Here is a 15,246-nt window from a genome sequence, read left to right as displayed (position 1 = left end):
ACCTGACGTGAAAATTATTGTTGTGTAATATTACAGCCTCCAGACCCTTTAATTTTGTTTTGCTTTCTCTACAAGTCACGTCTGATAAACTTGTAGAAGGATGGTTGTCCTATTTCCCTGGAATCCATCAGAAATCACATAATCCTCAGGTTTGTAGATGCTATCTCAGTAAAGGTATCAGAAGTATATTTTTGTGTATTTTCTTTTTAAGTTTTGTTCATGGGTGCTCCTTAACACCTCATGTGAGCAGATGTTATTGCTTATAGAATATATCATTACTTTCAATCCTTGCCTACTATCTTAGAGATCCTTCCTGGCTTGATAATTCATGATGTATTTTTTTCCTGTAAGGAATATGCCATTCCTTTCCTCTCTCTGCTGTACTACTGAGTTATGTTTTAACCTTAGTGTCCAGTCTTAGTGAAGAGAGTTTGTTGTGGTTTTTTATTTTTTTCAGACTGCTCAAAGTCCTGCTGAACATTATGTGCATGTTCTTAACATGCCTGTAGATTAGGTGGAATTTAACCTTTTCATACTTTGTTATAGTGCAGATCCCTGGGGTTTTTTCCTAGCTTAATTTTTTTTTCACTGTAATATGCTGGTTTCTTCAAATACCTCATAGCAACTGATCCACCTCTTGATAAGATGAATTGATTTTATATCTATTGGAGAGAAATCACCTTCTAACTTGACCTGTAGGTCAAGTTTCTAGGTCACCCTAAAGCTCCTTAATTAACTTCTGCCCTACCACAAGAACCCTGCATGCCTATCAATTCGTTTTACACAGAACTGGTAGGTTTACTATCAGAGTTCCTGGTTACGTTTAACTTCTGTGATCAAAAACACAAGAAAGGGAAAGTAACAAATTTTTTTTCTTCCTTTTGGGAGAATCTGGGAGAAAATTAGATCATTTTGTAGGTGACTTAATGGAGTTATATTTTTAAGTAGGTTTTATCTGTTTCATAGGCACACATACGTAGACTATATGTGAAACCAGATTTACCATTCTGCCATTCTGGTCAGAAAGGGGGTTAGTTAACATTTTTAACTGGAATATGCGGTTATAATACAAATACAACAAAAATATCATTAGCAGAGTGTATGTAATACTCTAGTGTTATTACTCTGGTAACAATACTAGAGTATTATTACTCTGGTCTGAAAGCTTCAGTCTGAAAATGTGGCTGTTTCTTGTAAGGGAGACTAATATTGATTGCATTATTTTTCAGGTTAGACCCAGCTAGTAACATCCTACTTCAATGAAAAAAGTAATATTTTTGTGAAAGCCCATACTGTGGCAGCTTACCCCAGTAAAAATCTAATATCTCACGGTTCCTTCTTCCCTTCCTGTAGCAATGAAAACCATAAACATGACACTTTAAAAGAAATTCTGATTTCTTTTGAACAGAAAAGGAAATCCAATGCAGATCTGATTTCATTTCTCCTTTACACAATAAAACGTTTCATTTTTTAGTTTTCCTCTAAATGAAGCTCTTTCCTATTAGCCAAAATAATATTTTGCTGTTTCCTCTTGGTGTAGTTTTGCTTCATCTTTTTTTTTTGCATTGTCTCTCTGCTTCAAATAAGGTTCTACCACCTGTTTAATTTTTGTAGTCTTAAATGATGTGTGTATCCATGAAAGTGTGTCACTGCAGTTTGTATTTCTTGGATGTAAGTTTGCACTTAATGCTTCTAAGCCTCTAGATGTGAGTAATGTGTTCCATTGGAATGGAAATAGGGATAATTATGTTTGCTTGTATATGGTGAGACCTCTGTCTTTATTATTCCCAAAAATTTTAATCTTTCCTATACAATTACTCACAATTTATGTTTTGTCCATGTAAAGAGGAAATTTTTTCTTATCATTCAAGTGTTTGTTTTGTACACATATATTTATATGTCTGTACTGAAACTCCTGTGGTATAACATTTTAAATTGCCCTGTATATTCTGGACAACAGGAAATCTTAGTGAAATATCTGACTCTGTAATCCATCTGGTCTGACCAGTTCTCATTTGTTAGGCATCTCTTATGATCAACATCTGGTGGGATTAGACTGCCCTGAACGACAAGGATTTAGCTTGCTGTAGTTACATGCAGCTTTAGTGAACCAAAAGGTCATCGGAAATATCTGTTAAAAGCAAAGTAGTATGATTAATCTAAAAATTATTAAATTCATTTTGTAACTGGCTGAGTTAGGATTAACTGAGTGAACTGTGCCTTTAAACGTATAATTTAAAACCTAGTTTGAAGTGTTGGTCAGTGGAGACCCCTAAATTCAAACTATCATCACTAGATTGACAGTTCATCAAGAATTCACTTTACTAGAATTTCTTTACTATTTTCCTCAGGATACAAACAGATAAAATTCGCTTGCAAAAAAATTAAATATTGTGATCAAATGGGTGCTAACTATTTACTACAGGTCACAAGGTGCTTGCACTCATGATCTCACTGAAGTATGCAGTCTCATCTCAACTAAAATAAAATCACAATGTGTGTAAATTTTGTATCCTTGTGAGGTACAGGGTCATTTATATATTGTACACAGAGAATCATCATACAGAGTTCACATAGGAAGTAAAAAACAACCAAAATTCAGTGTTGGGGCTCCGAGAGCACCAAAAACCCTTCCTGCCCCTGAGTAGCCCCCAGAGCTGCACCACCCCCTCCCCTCCTTCCCCATCCCTGACCCCATTTCAGCTCAGCTCAGTGGCATCAGTCCATGCCCTTGTGATGCTGTGGGGTGCTGGTTTCTCATTCTCTCCATCACAGCTATGCCTGGGAGGGACCCTGTAGGCTTGTCCCCAGTCTTGTCATTTTGGTATGGACCTGTCTACCAATCATGGGCTCTGTCTGACCCTGGTTATTTTTTACCAGACCTGATCCTGTTACAGACTTGTGGATCAACTTCCCAGCTTTACACGGAACCTGCCTTATTGCCATGAACTTGTGTGGAGGTGTCACCTCGTGGCTGAAACTGGCTGCTCCCTCTAAGCCTGTCCTGCTTCCCTTGCTGGGTTGCTGGCTGGTGAGGTCCCTGTTCCAGAGTCTGTGCACTTGTTCCCCACTTCCTTAGGGAGACAGACCATGCTGCTCCCCAGCATTTTCTTCCTTTTCTTAGACCCACTCACATTCTTTCTGGTACGCACCACAAGTATGTTGCAATTTTATCTCCTCTAGACTCACCATTTTTTACAGCCCACTTACTTATTCTATCTACTCTCTCAATTTGCTAGAGATTAAAGAAATTAAAATTTCTTCCTTTTCAGTGCAAGTTCTTTAATCCTCAAAATCCCTGTATTTCTTCTTTCACTGGTGTAGTGTGAGCGACTTTGTTGTTCACCTCTCAAACATCACTAAATTTGATACAAGAGCTATGAGGTAGGTAAGTACTGCTGCCATCCACTTCAGAAGAAAAATGTACAGCCCGACTTGGGAGCAAACTTTAAAACTTTATTTCAGTCATAGGAGCTGAATCAAAGAGCAGTTCTGGCAGAATGAGAGACAAGACAGTTCTCTTGCATCCCATCTTCTCTTTTGCCTAAAGAAAAAGGGCCATCCTTTTCTTCCTACAAAAGCATCCCTTACAAACCCTTCATTTTTTGGAACTTCCTCCTGAGTAAATGTATTTACACCCCAGTAATTTTTGTAGTTGATCACACAGATTAAATATGTAGTATGGTGAAATACTGATTTCATCTAGCTTTTTAGGCAGACCAGTGCAAAAGTGTCTTTGACTGGTTTGTGAAAATTTTCAGGTTTATTGATGATCAAGGCTGGCAGTTCCAGTTTTGGGAAAATGAAACATTGCTGTTCTTAAAGTATGTAAAGTTGATATAAACAGACATAGAGCTATAGCCTTCATTGAATTCTTAACAAGGGTCTAAAACCCCCTGGAATGACACTGCTTTTGTGTTACAGTTGGTGCAAAATTTCCTTAGCAGCTGAGGATCCCCATAAAAACTTAATGCAGTTTTGTTACCACTTTCTACAGCAGTTTCCAAAAGTTAAAATTATCCTATTTACATACACAACAAAAACCAGAAGCACAGTAGTTTACGGTTCTCTTAACTTGGAGTTGGTGGAATGAAACGATTGCTGCTGAGCTCTAAAACTACTTGTACTAAAACTGCTGGTGATTCGCTTTCCAGGACTGCAAGCATCTGCTAAAACAAAACATGCAGCATTTTGTATTCTCAGTTTCACAGATTTCATCCAAAATAGGAATGTTTCCGTCAGGATTGGCAGCTCTAAAACTGGAGGTGAGGCTTTGCAAATTCTGACTTTGGACTTAAATCCAAATCAGAAGATTCTGTTGTCTAATTTATCTGAAAGAAGTGAAGAACCTCTGTAGAAAGAAAACACCAAGTTTCTGTTCCATGATATATTTAGAGTATTTATAAAGGAAGAAAAGAACCTGAGGTTGGTGGGGAAAAAAAGTATGGAAAGAGGAAGCAAAAACTGAAAAACAGTAAAAATGCTCCCAGACCAGGGACACAGGATGACATGTCATAGGTCAGAGCATTGAAAGAGAAATTTTGTGTTTTAGAAAAACCTTGTAAATTCTTACAAAGCTGCTAATATCTTGTTGGGATAATGGGAAAGAAACACTTTTCTTTTGGCAAAATCTCCACAGCCCATGCATCTGGAAAACAGCAAATATCTGCTTCCAGCAATACAGGGGAAAGGTTTTCAACTTTGGCAAAAAATCTAGTAAGGTGTGTCTTTTGGGAGATTAATCAGTAGGTAATGAAAAGTCTAGGAGCTCTGAAAGCCACAGATACTTTGCTTCTAGCAGGTGAGCCAGGGGAGACGTCAAAGAAATTTCTCAGTGGCTGAATTGAAATAAGTGCTGCTCAAAAAAAACCCCCAAACCTATGGAATTTAATTCCTCAAGCACAAGGTTCTGAAATTATGGAATCCCAACAAGTCAGTAACAGCCTGAAGTATAATTTTTATAATCATCAGCCTTGTGCCCACCACTGAAGCCTGTCCATAAGTAGTAATAATAATTAATAAGTGGGTTTTTTCATTGTTCTTATGCTAATAATCGTCTAATTTGACCATTTGGTCAGACAGTATTTGGTAAATCAGCTGGGTTTTGCTCAGTTTAGCTGAGTAATGTTAATCTAGTCTTTCTTCAATTAATAGACTGATTAGACTTGGTCAGAAAATCTCAAAAAAGCAAATTTGAATTAAAAAAAAAAAAAAATCTTGTCATACAGATGAAAGTAGACCAGCATCGGGTAGAAGCATATGACAAGTTGTATTCCTTTGGAAAGTACATTGATATTAAGTCAGGAAAATTATACTTTTTGCCAGTAGAAAATGATAGTTCTAGTGCTCTCTTACACTAGGTAGAAGGATTTTGGACATTGCTTAAACTATGATCAGGAGAGGTTTGTTTTGTTATCACTGATGATTTGTTGTAAAAAAACCCAATTTTTCTTTGCATCAAGAAATACCTCTGTTGTAAGAAGCAGTTAATGGCATTGCTGGAGCTAAAATAGCAATAATTCCATTTCACTAGTGTAGAAGCAGAAAAAGAAGTAACTACTGATTACTTTTTGTGAACATGTTTTCACAGAATGAGTTTAAAAACTGGTAACATCACAGAAGGATAAAGGATGTAACTCGAATCTCGGCAAGCTGACCGCTCTGACTTGCTTCTCTGAGATAAAACAATTTTTAATAAAAAGTTACTTATATGTCCATTTGTTTTAATAATTGTAAAAGGTTGTAAAGTAAAAAATGTGTCTTAGTAATTTGAAAGCATGACTAAAGGGGATAAGATGACATAAAGGCCATGAGAGAAGTAATTAAAGCAGCTGGTATAGTGATGATTGTCAGGAAATGACCCATATCACTAGAAAGTATCTGCATATGACACACAGGTTTTTAAATTCTCCTGTTTAATACCACATATCTTCCATCCTCTATTTTCTGTTTGCATGTGGGATTCCTGTTTTACAATGATTTGCTTCTCCTATTTCTGTTATTACAAACAAATTAAATAGACAGTCACTGCAATTGATGTGGTCATAATTCTATTAACTTAAAACTGGTGTGCCACTCTCTTCATTTCAGTCTGTAATCATGTTGCAGACTAAAATTATTTTTGCTTATCTATTAGGAATAGTAATGTGAAACTGGTTTTGCCATCACATGGCTGGAGGAAAACCAGCAGCAATTAAGACAGAAAACCTTGAAGTAATTACATGGGAAAAAAACCCTAAATCAGAAAGTCAGATTGCTTTGTATGTTATCTGGCTTCTTTGTGCTATTAGACAGCTCAAAGAGGACAGTCTTGCACTATTAAACAGGTGAAAAAATATGTTAGTCGCTGGTTGCATGTGCCGCCTTCAAGCCAGCTATTCCTCTTGCTGCCCCATGGTGTGATGAGCGGTCTAAGAGAGGGTTAGGTCACAGAGGAGTTCATCAGGCTTTATCAATCCCTAAGTGATGTAAGCTAAGCTCTGCTGATTCATGCTAGGACCAGCTGAAATAAGTACTTGAGAATGTTTAAGAGTTTCCTTGATGAGTCTCTTCCTTTGATGCTGCCTCATACATCACTTTGGCTAAAACTAACTTTTTGGTCCTAACAGCCCTGGAAGTACAGGAGAATTTTCCATCTCTATGACACAGAGTGAGAGCCCAGTTTGTGGGGCAGTGTGTGAAAATTTTTTTTGTCACACATAGTAAAGTCCTTTACATGGTACAGCCATTGATAGCAGGGTGTGGTCGTAAATAGCACTTTGATCACATTTTAGGTGAAATGGAAAAAACTATGTGGGTGCATATATCATCGTCAAGATCATTGCCTGTCATTACATATATAAGTGCAGCCCATCTGCTTCCTTCTCACCGGCTCTCTCAGTTCACCAGTTTGCCTTTTTCTCAACTTGTGACAGGTGAGGAATGATCTGACTGGCGTCCTTTATGGTGAAGACATCGAGATTTCAGATACTGAGAGTTTTTCCAATGATCCCTGCACAAGTGTAAAGAAGCTTAAGGTATGTGTTGCTGTTTGATGAAAAAGAGAAAGTCATGATGATTTATTTTTTTTCTATGAAGAGAAACTATTTCTAACACAAAATTTGTGTTAGAATGATATATTGCTACATTCCATTGCATAAAAGTATCAAAAAATTGGCATTTTGAGGGCCAAGTCCTTCTTAAGTTAATGAAGGTCTATGTGTATAGTAAATATTTTTAATAGTTCCCATAGTGATACTAAATAAAGAAAATTGTTGCTAGCTTAATGTTTGCACTTAAAGCCCCAGTCATAGTGATGCAAGTGTGAAAATTCTTGAGGTTTGGAACCAGGGCCCTTTTAAGCTTCTTTCCATTAGCTTCATTACATATATTAAATTGAATTCTTTGCTAACATCATCGACATGATTTGAAATGAATCATAAGAAAAAAAAAAGGAAGGAAAAATAAATTTGGTAGCAGAATAATTTCCCATCTTTCTCTTATTGTAATGATTTATTAGACTTCTGGCATCTCATAAAATTAAAACAATATTTTAGCATTACCATGCAGTGCAACCAGCAATAAACTAGACACAGAAGATATGAATCTTAAACTGCACAAGAACATGAAAAAAATGATTGAACAGCAGGAGAAAGCACTTTTAAATGGCGAAGATCAAATTGTTTCTGGCACCAAGTACATATGACACACAATCAAAGCCACAATCCTTCAAATGTTTAAATATGTGTAAAATGGGTTACAAAAAAAGCTTAATAAACTAAATGATGTTTAAAAAAGTAAAATTAAAGCAAGAATATTGATCCGTGTAAGACTAGACCACTATTGAAGCTGGAAATGTTCTGGAGCATGGCAAACTAATTTCACTTAATTATTTCCACAATCTAGAGATGTAAGCCTGAATGTTTAAATTATTAATTTATTAATCGGTTAAGATGATGTTTGTGGAAAGCCATTTGTGTCTGTGCAGTCTAAGCCAGTTTGTATTTCCTGTCTGGAAACCTATCTGGATTGAAGAGACTCCAGTAGGTGTTACAGTAAAGTCCACATTTTTGACTAGCAGTGGTGGAATAACAAGAAGAAAGTGCTTAAGCATGGATCTTTAGACTTGAAGTCAGAAGAAGCAATGTGATTATAGCTTTTCTCTGTATCAACAACACACTGGGCTGTTTTGCAGGGAATACCAGAAGACTGAACTAACAGTATATTTGTTATCTCTTGATTTCTTCTTCAAAACAAGTTAATAAAAAAATAAATAACCAACTATCCGAAAAATTGCTTGTTCTGGACAGAAATATAAGGTTAGTTGTTGTTAGGTACATGTTAGAAACAGAATTTAGCTAAAATTCTAAAGATTTTTGTTCCTTTCTTCAACACGTAAACCTCATATATCTGGTATCTGCTTACCTGAAATACCTTTTTTTTTCACAAACACATTTAAATTAATGAAATTGATGATTATGGAATGTAAACCAGAAAAAACTGGTATGATTTGCGGAAATATATTTTATAATTCTCTTGATAACACCTTAGTTTCTACTGCATTGACTGCACAATTAAAAGGTAAATTTAAGCATAAGGATATCTTTAAAACTCATTTTTGTGTTCAGAGAAAGAGATGGATTTGTACATCCATGCAAATGCTTGAAAATTTTAAGCATGCACAGACAAACTGTGAGAGCAATAATGCTTCTGCTTCCAACTTTTTCGTATTTTGCATGTAGGACAAAAGAATTACCATCATGTTATGATGATAGGAGTTGATGTCCTCTAGTTCACCTTCACCACCAGTGATTCCATAGCTAAGGTCAGAGGCTTATCTATAGTTCTTCAAGTGGACATCCAAGCATTTAGAAGGCAGAACATGTGGCTGCCTCTGTTGTCAAAGTTGCCCAGGTTTTTGTAGATTTATTGATAACCTCTTGACTGTCAGATGCATGTTAGAGAATAAGACAGAGTATCTGAGCTATTCAATTTAGGTATCTCATAAAGAGCCTGCCAAGACATTGACTTTTCCTGGCAGATGAGATATTGTAGCAATCCTTCTCTGGAAAGCTGTATAATACAACATTGTGGTGTTATTCATTAGAAATGAGACAGATTAAAATCTGATCAGAGAAAGGAAGCTCTGAAAGCTGAAAAAAAACCAAATAGCTGCCTATTCCAACATAATATGCATCACTCAAAAACTCTGAAAAGGCTAAAGAGTGTCTCGTGTCTGAGGGTGTTAGAAATGGCAGTAGAGGAGACAAGTTGTTCTTCATCCCTCAGCAGAGCATCTTACATGTGTTGATCCTCACTCTCTTCAGGGTTTATTTTACTCAGCTCCTGGTGCTACCTAATACATTTTATATTTAGTAGCCAAATAATAGCATCACCTATGTGAAAGAAAGAAGGGAGAAGAAGAATCATTATATTCTATTTTGTGCTATAGTCTTAATTTATAAAACATGTTTTTATGTGGGGTTTGCCACAACTGTGGGTAAATGAAAGTAACTGTTCTTAATTTTCTTGTTTGAGCTTCAGTCCATATGGGAACATATGTATTTCTTACTGAGGGGCAAAGCTTAAATGCTGATATTGCTACTGTAATCTCTGGGAAGAGTAAATATGACAGCTCACCATCTGGCAAACAGTCTAAACATTGGTCTTTTTATGTAAGTGTAGTTTTGGGAGTTGCCTTCCCCCTGGGATGTTTTTAATCATCTTGTAGATCACCTGCCTAGTTCCATTAATTAAAACCTCTTCTGTCAAGTATGTTTTAGCTCCATGCAAGCAATTTACAGCTCTCTGAAAAAAGAGACTTGACACTTGCTGGGATCCAGTGGGTGATTCTTTTGATCCCTATGAGGAAGTTCCACTGTGTTAACTTGCATCATTCTGCAAAGGTTTGTGTAAAGGAACAGTATATCCTTGCCAGGAAATCTTGCTGGTTTAAAGTCAGTTAACAGTATGAATGAAAGGGTAAAAAAGTTATGCCCAGCAAGCATCTGATGTATCTCTTTGCATGAGTCTGTAATGTGGACTTTGACCCACGAGCACTGACATGAACCCAGCTCTGATACACTTCAGTGCAGACTTCTTTATCCATGCAGATGAAACCTCTGCAAGGGATTTGAGCTATGTGCACTTGCATGAATTGGAAGCCTCAGCATCTCTTGTGTGGGATGGAGCCGGCAGACCCAAGACTGGCATCCTATGGATCTAGGCTTATTTGCTGTCTTGAATGCAAGTCTTCAAGAACAAATTTGGGGAAAATGTGGAAAGGGATGCAAAAAATGGAGTTCAGGGGGAAGAGGCTGGCTGAGGAGTGTTATCATTGCACAAAGGAAGACTGCAATGCATGAAGAGGAAGAGCTGTTGTATACATTTTCATAAATGAGCTCCTAAATTACATGTGTTCTGACCCACAATTCCTTGGTTTTATGATTGCATACTAAATTATGTGATAATCAGGTGGAAGCAATGTCTTAAGGCGTGAAATCACACACCACAGACACTGATTTCAGTATGAATATTGTCACACAGCCAGTGGGCAGCATTGCTGCCTGTGCACTCTGGGATTATTATTTATGAAGCCACACAATTTACTTATTTTGTATGTTTGTTTTTTTAATTGGTTCTCATTATGACGTAAAATGGAAAGGAATTTCTTTATATCTTGTTTAATTGTTAGGTGCTCTGCCATTTATTTTTTAATCAAACTCTGCTACTTTTTCCAAATATTGTATGCATTTTTATGTTCAGAGCAGTCAAGTGACTCAGAGCTGAGATTCCAAGAATAACCAAATTATTTTTAAAATTGAAAAAAAGAAATAGTAGATGAGATGAGGGTCTTTTGCATAATTCCTAAATCTATTTATTGTCCTTACAAAAACTGTAATACTATTGCTGTAATTTGTGTAATTTGTTTGTTTAGTTGCATGTAACCTTGTTAGATTTGTTTATAAAAGATCTAATCCACTTGAAAGAGATTTACATTATTTTATCAGTCTGTGCCTAATATAAAAATGAAGAGAAGCAGGCTTACTGAAAATGCACAGGTTCAGATGAGCAAAGCATGTTACATTATTTCTGATTTGAACCAAGCTAAGAGTGATATGGTTTTCATGCTTTTAATTACAGAAGAATTCTAATATCTTATTGCACTGTCCATCATATTTTCTATTGAACAGGAAATAAACAGTGAAATTATCTGAGCTAAAAATCTTTGAAAAATTGATTTAATTAAAACTTAAATGTTTTTGCCACTGAAAATCATACCAAATCATATGTTTGTTTTTTTCCTTGGACGGGGAAAGAGCTATTAGTAATTCAAAACAGGTCTTAAGTGAAAGAAATGAAAAATTAGATTTGCTCAAGCTTTTGCAGAGAACTCTGCCTTTGTCTGAAAGAAAAGGTAATGTGAAGTCATAAAAGTCTGTTTTATGCATATTAGAAGTAATTTTTCATGTTAGCAAGAGGTTAGTCCTGTTCCTGGAGAAATATTTTTCTGCATATGCTCCTGAATTTAGTAAGACTCTCTTAATATGTTTTGGAGTATGAACGTAAAATTGTCTTTGGACTTCAGTCGTAGGTTCTTAAACGGTGATGATTTTTTTTTAATGTGTGGAGGTGGGAGGGAGTAGACAACAGGCTGACAATGTGTTATAGTGACTACAGAGAAGATGGTTTATGAGTAAAACCTTTAAAAATTACTAAAGCAGGCATAATATCAAGGCATTTGATCTCACAAATCTAATTTCTTAATTTTACAGTTTTATTTCATGCAGACAGTGATAAGTTTATGTCTTCAACTGGTTCTAATATGCAAAACTGCAGAAGAAATATTGCAAGGAAACAAAAATATATTTGATATTTTAGTGTTATTGAATACTAATATTTGACTCTATTATCAGTTTTACTCTTTTTAGTACTATAGCTCAATCATTGTCTACACCTCAGCTTTCTTTTTTCTTTTGCATTACTTCAAGTTCTTGAACTTCTAGAAGATGAAATAGTTCTGTACTAATTCTGTCTACAGCTGTAATCTGTGCTAACTCCCTGCATGGGAGATCTGAATGGCCAATTAAAGTGGTGTCTGGAAGCTGTGACTGTGTTTGACTGCCACACGTTTTATTCAATCTGCAGGGTAATGACGTTCGGATAATCCTTGGCCAGTTCGATGAGGAAATGGCTGTGAAAGTTTTCTGCTGTGTAAGTAAATATATTTAATTACATATCAGACTAAAGAATGTGCTACATTTGAATAAAAAATAACTTGAGCATAAACATTTCTTCATGGAGTCCGGCTTTGTGGAGGTTTATATCCTTGAGAGAGGTTACACATGCTTAATTTCATTTCTCTTTCAATAAAATACTTTGTACTTGATTTCAGTGGAATTTAGGCATAGTCTGCATGGTTAGTTTCTTCTTATTATTATTTTCCTGTAGTGGAATTAAATGCCAAGACAAACTTGAGCATTGTTCTTCACATCAGATCCTGGGAAATACTTGTGTATGTGGCAGCAGACAGAGAGAGAACTGCAAGATTTCAATTTTGTCCAAGAGCCATGTTCTGGTGATAATGTCTGAGTGTAGTGGTTTTGCATGTTTTGCTTTTACAGAATAAGAAATTCAAGCCAGTTCCTATACATCCTAACTCAGCAACACTAGTAATTTCTGCTACTGAAAATATTGCTAATTGTACAGTTGTCATTCCTGACTGCCATACATTTTACATGTATTACATGAAAGCAAATATTAGTTGGTAAAAAATAGGGGTTTTAACCATAACAGTAAGGCTAGAAAACATAAAATTCCCTATCCTCACCACTTGTTTGTGTGAATGTGCTGTAAATTTATCCACCATTACTGCCATTAAAAGTAACAGGATTAAAATGTGGATCTATAGTTGTACAGGCCTGAAAAAAATCCAAAAGAAAAAGGTTTTAGTGGCCTATGCATTGAATTCTTAGTCTGAATAGTTAGATTAATCTAAGAACACAGTAAATATAATGGAAAAGCATTAATGATAGCATCCAAATTTCCAAGGGTGTTTTTTTAGTGTTCACTTAGTGAGACAGTTACCTATCCTTGGAAAGAAAAGAAAAGAAAGGCAGAAGTTCAAAATCTGAGTGCTACATGTGCCTCAGATGCATTTTGGCTCTTACTCAGCAGCTGTCCCAGTTGGTGGCAGAATTTGGAAAGGAGATTGTAGAGTGTGTTTGGAAGGGACAAAATCGGTTTTCATCGAAAAGGAAATGGAAAACATTATTTTATTTTTCATTCTTCTCATCTCCGATAGGTCTTTGTATATAGATCTTTTTGTACTGCCATTTAAATTGGATTGACAGAGATAATCTCCTATATTTTCATTCCTGGAAGAAAGAACGGTACTTCTGCAGCCCAGATATTCCTCAGATCTCTTGGGGTTGGGCTGCATTTCCCCAGCAGAGGGTCAGAATTATCTTCCAATCCAACATTAGCAAGAGATTGGCCTCATTTTTAGTTGCCCTTAATTTCTAGTTACATTTCTCATCCAAATCCATGTACAAGTGAGGCCACTGAAGAAATCCTAGAATTCCTTGGAGGAGCAGGCTGTCCTTCAGTCTGCATCACTGTTGTCTGAAGGGTTCCAGGGAGAGGATGTCTCTGTCACATGAGTGCCAACCGCAGCTTTCTGTGGCTACAGTTTGGTGTGAATGTGGGAAATGTGCGTAACCCTCAGCGGTTTAAAGCGTGATGGCTATTTCTGAAGTACATTAGTGTCAAAAATAATAAGGTGGATTTTTCTGGAGCCCGAAGAAATCTGAAAGATCATGTATTTTGGCTTTTTTGAATGTATTTATTTGAGAGTTTCAGCAGGAGACTGAATGCAGGACAGGGCAGTTCAAAGCAGGGCGTTTATATATTAATGCACCACAATATGTCAGAAAGCTTGTTATTAGTCATAAAATATATTGTTGACTCATGCACTCCTACAGATATATGTCTAAGAGCACAATATTTTAGATATGTCAATTTTTTATTTTCCTTTTTTCCAGATATATCTTCAGACAAGGTTTCACTTGTGATTCCCTGTTATATTCTGCAGGGTTACTGATGTCAGTCAGAAAAAGGCTTTGAATTTGTTAAAGGAAAATCCTTTTTCACTAGTGCAAGATTTTTTGGGGGGTTTGGAGGCTTTTTTTTGTGTTGTTGTTGTTGTGATTATATCCTAAATAGTATTTGGCAATGACTTATGTAGGTGGTAAAACCTTTAAAGCCTACCTCACTTTTCTGCCTGGATTCAACAGTTGTGTGCTGTGAGGTCTCCTCAGGACATCCATTGGAGTTTACACAAGATCATAGAATCATTTAGGTTGTAAAAGACCTTTAAGACTATCAAGTCCAGCCATTAATCCAGTACTACCAAGTCCACCACTAAGCCATGTCACTAAGTGCCTCATCTGCGCATCTTTTGAATGCTTCTTATGATGGTGACTCAACATCTTCCCTGATCCCTGATAATCCTTTCAGTGAAGAAGTCTTTCCTAATATCCAATCAAAACCATCCCTATTGCAACTTCAGATTTTTCCTCTTTTCCTGTTCCTTGTATTTGGAAGAAGAGACCAACATCAACACCAACACAAAAAATGGATTAAAAATAGTATAATTCAGTAGCAAACTTTAAGAACTGGGCAGGACTGGTTCAAGCCAAAGTGTATGTTGGCAGGTATTTCCTACAAGGATTTAAATAAGCTTAGCTGTTCATTTATTACCAGTGTCAAAAACAGTGAGCAATTTTAGTTCTATGGGAAGTCTTAGCTTTATAATTAATTTTCACCTTAGTGGAATGAATGTGATGTTTTCTTGGAATAGAAATTAGGGCCTTTTGGTCAAAAATTAATGCTTCCACAATCAACAAATTGTCAATAATTGTTTACTACACATAAGAAATATCTCTTACATTAATCTCTTAATTGTAAATAAGCGTTTATTTATGGATTCAAGCAAAAATGAAATGTTTCAAAAGAAAAAAAAAAAATAAAAAAGAGCTTCACAAGGGTAAAAATTGCCCATGCCAGTTTCCTGGCTGTAACTCAGGGCTTTGCATAGGGCATGGGAGAAAGATTAAGGAAAATGTATGACTACTTTATGCTGTTCTGGTGGTACAAAGTATGTGCAAACCTTCAGCTTGTTCTGCCAAAAGATCTTGCCCTTAGAAACTGAAACTTGTAAGTATTGGTCTATGTGCACTCAAACAGTTCAAGAAAGATCCACATGTT

General features: G+C 36.1%; 1 protein-coding gene across 2 annotated transcripts in view; it reads left to right on the top strand.

The window, feature by feature from the left end:
- Positions 1 to 15,246, top strand: part of GABBR2 (gamma-aminobutyric acid type B receptor subunit 2) — a 460,554-nt gene that overhangs the window by 209,419 nt on the left and 235,889 nt on the right. For both annotated transcript variants that reach the window (XM_040084650.2, XM_040084641.2), the window contains exons 4-5: positions 6,915 to 7,016; positions 12,127 to 12,192. In XM_040084650.2, coding sequence (XP_039940584.1) covers positions 6,915 to 7,016; positions 12,127 to 12,192 — 168 coding nt within the window. The remainder of the gene's footprint in view (positions 1 to 6,914; positions 7,017 to 12,126; positions 12,193 to 15,246) is intronic.

This window comes from Hirundo rustica, chromosome 1 (genome assembly GCF_015227805.2).
Source record: "Hirundo rustica isolate bHirRus1 chromosome 1, bHirRus1.pri.v3, whole genome shotgun sequence".
Taxonomy (NCBI): domain Eukaryota; kingdom Metazoa; phylum Chordata; class Aves; order Passeriformes; family Hirundinidae; genus Hirundo; species Hirundo rustica.
Note: the sequence above shows the minus strand (reverse complement) of the source record. Positions and strands in the feature narration are given on the sequence as shown.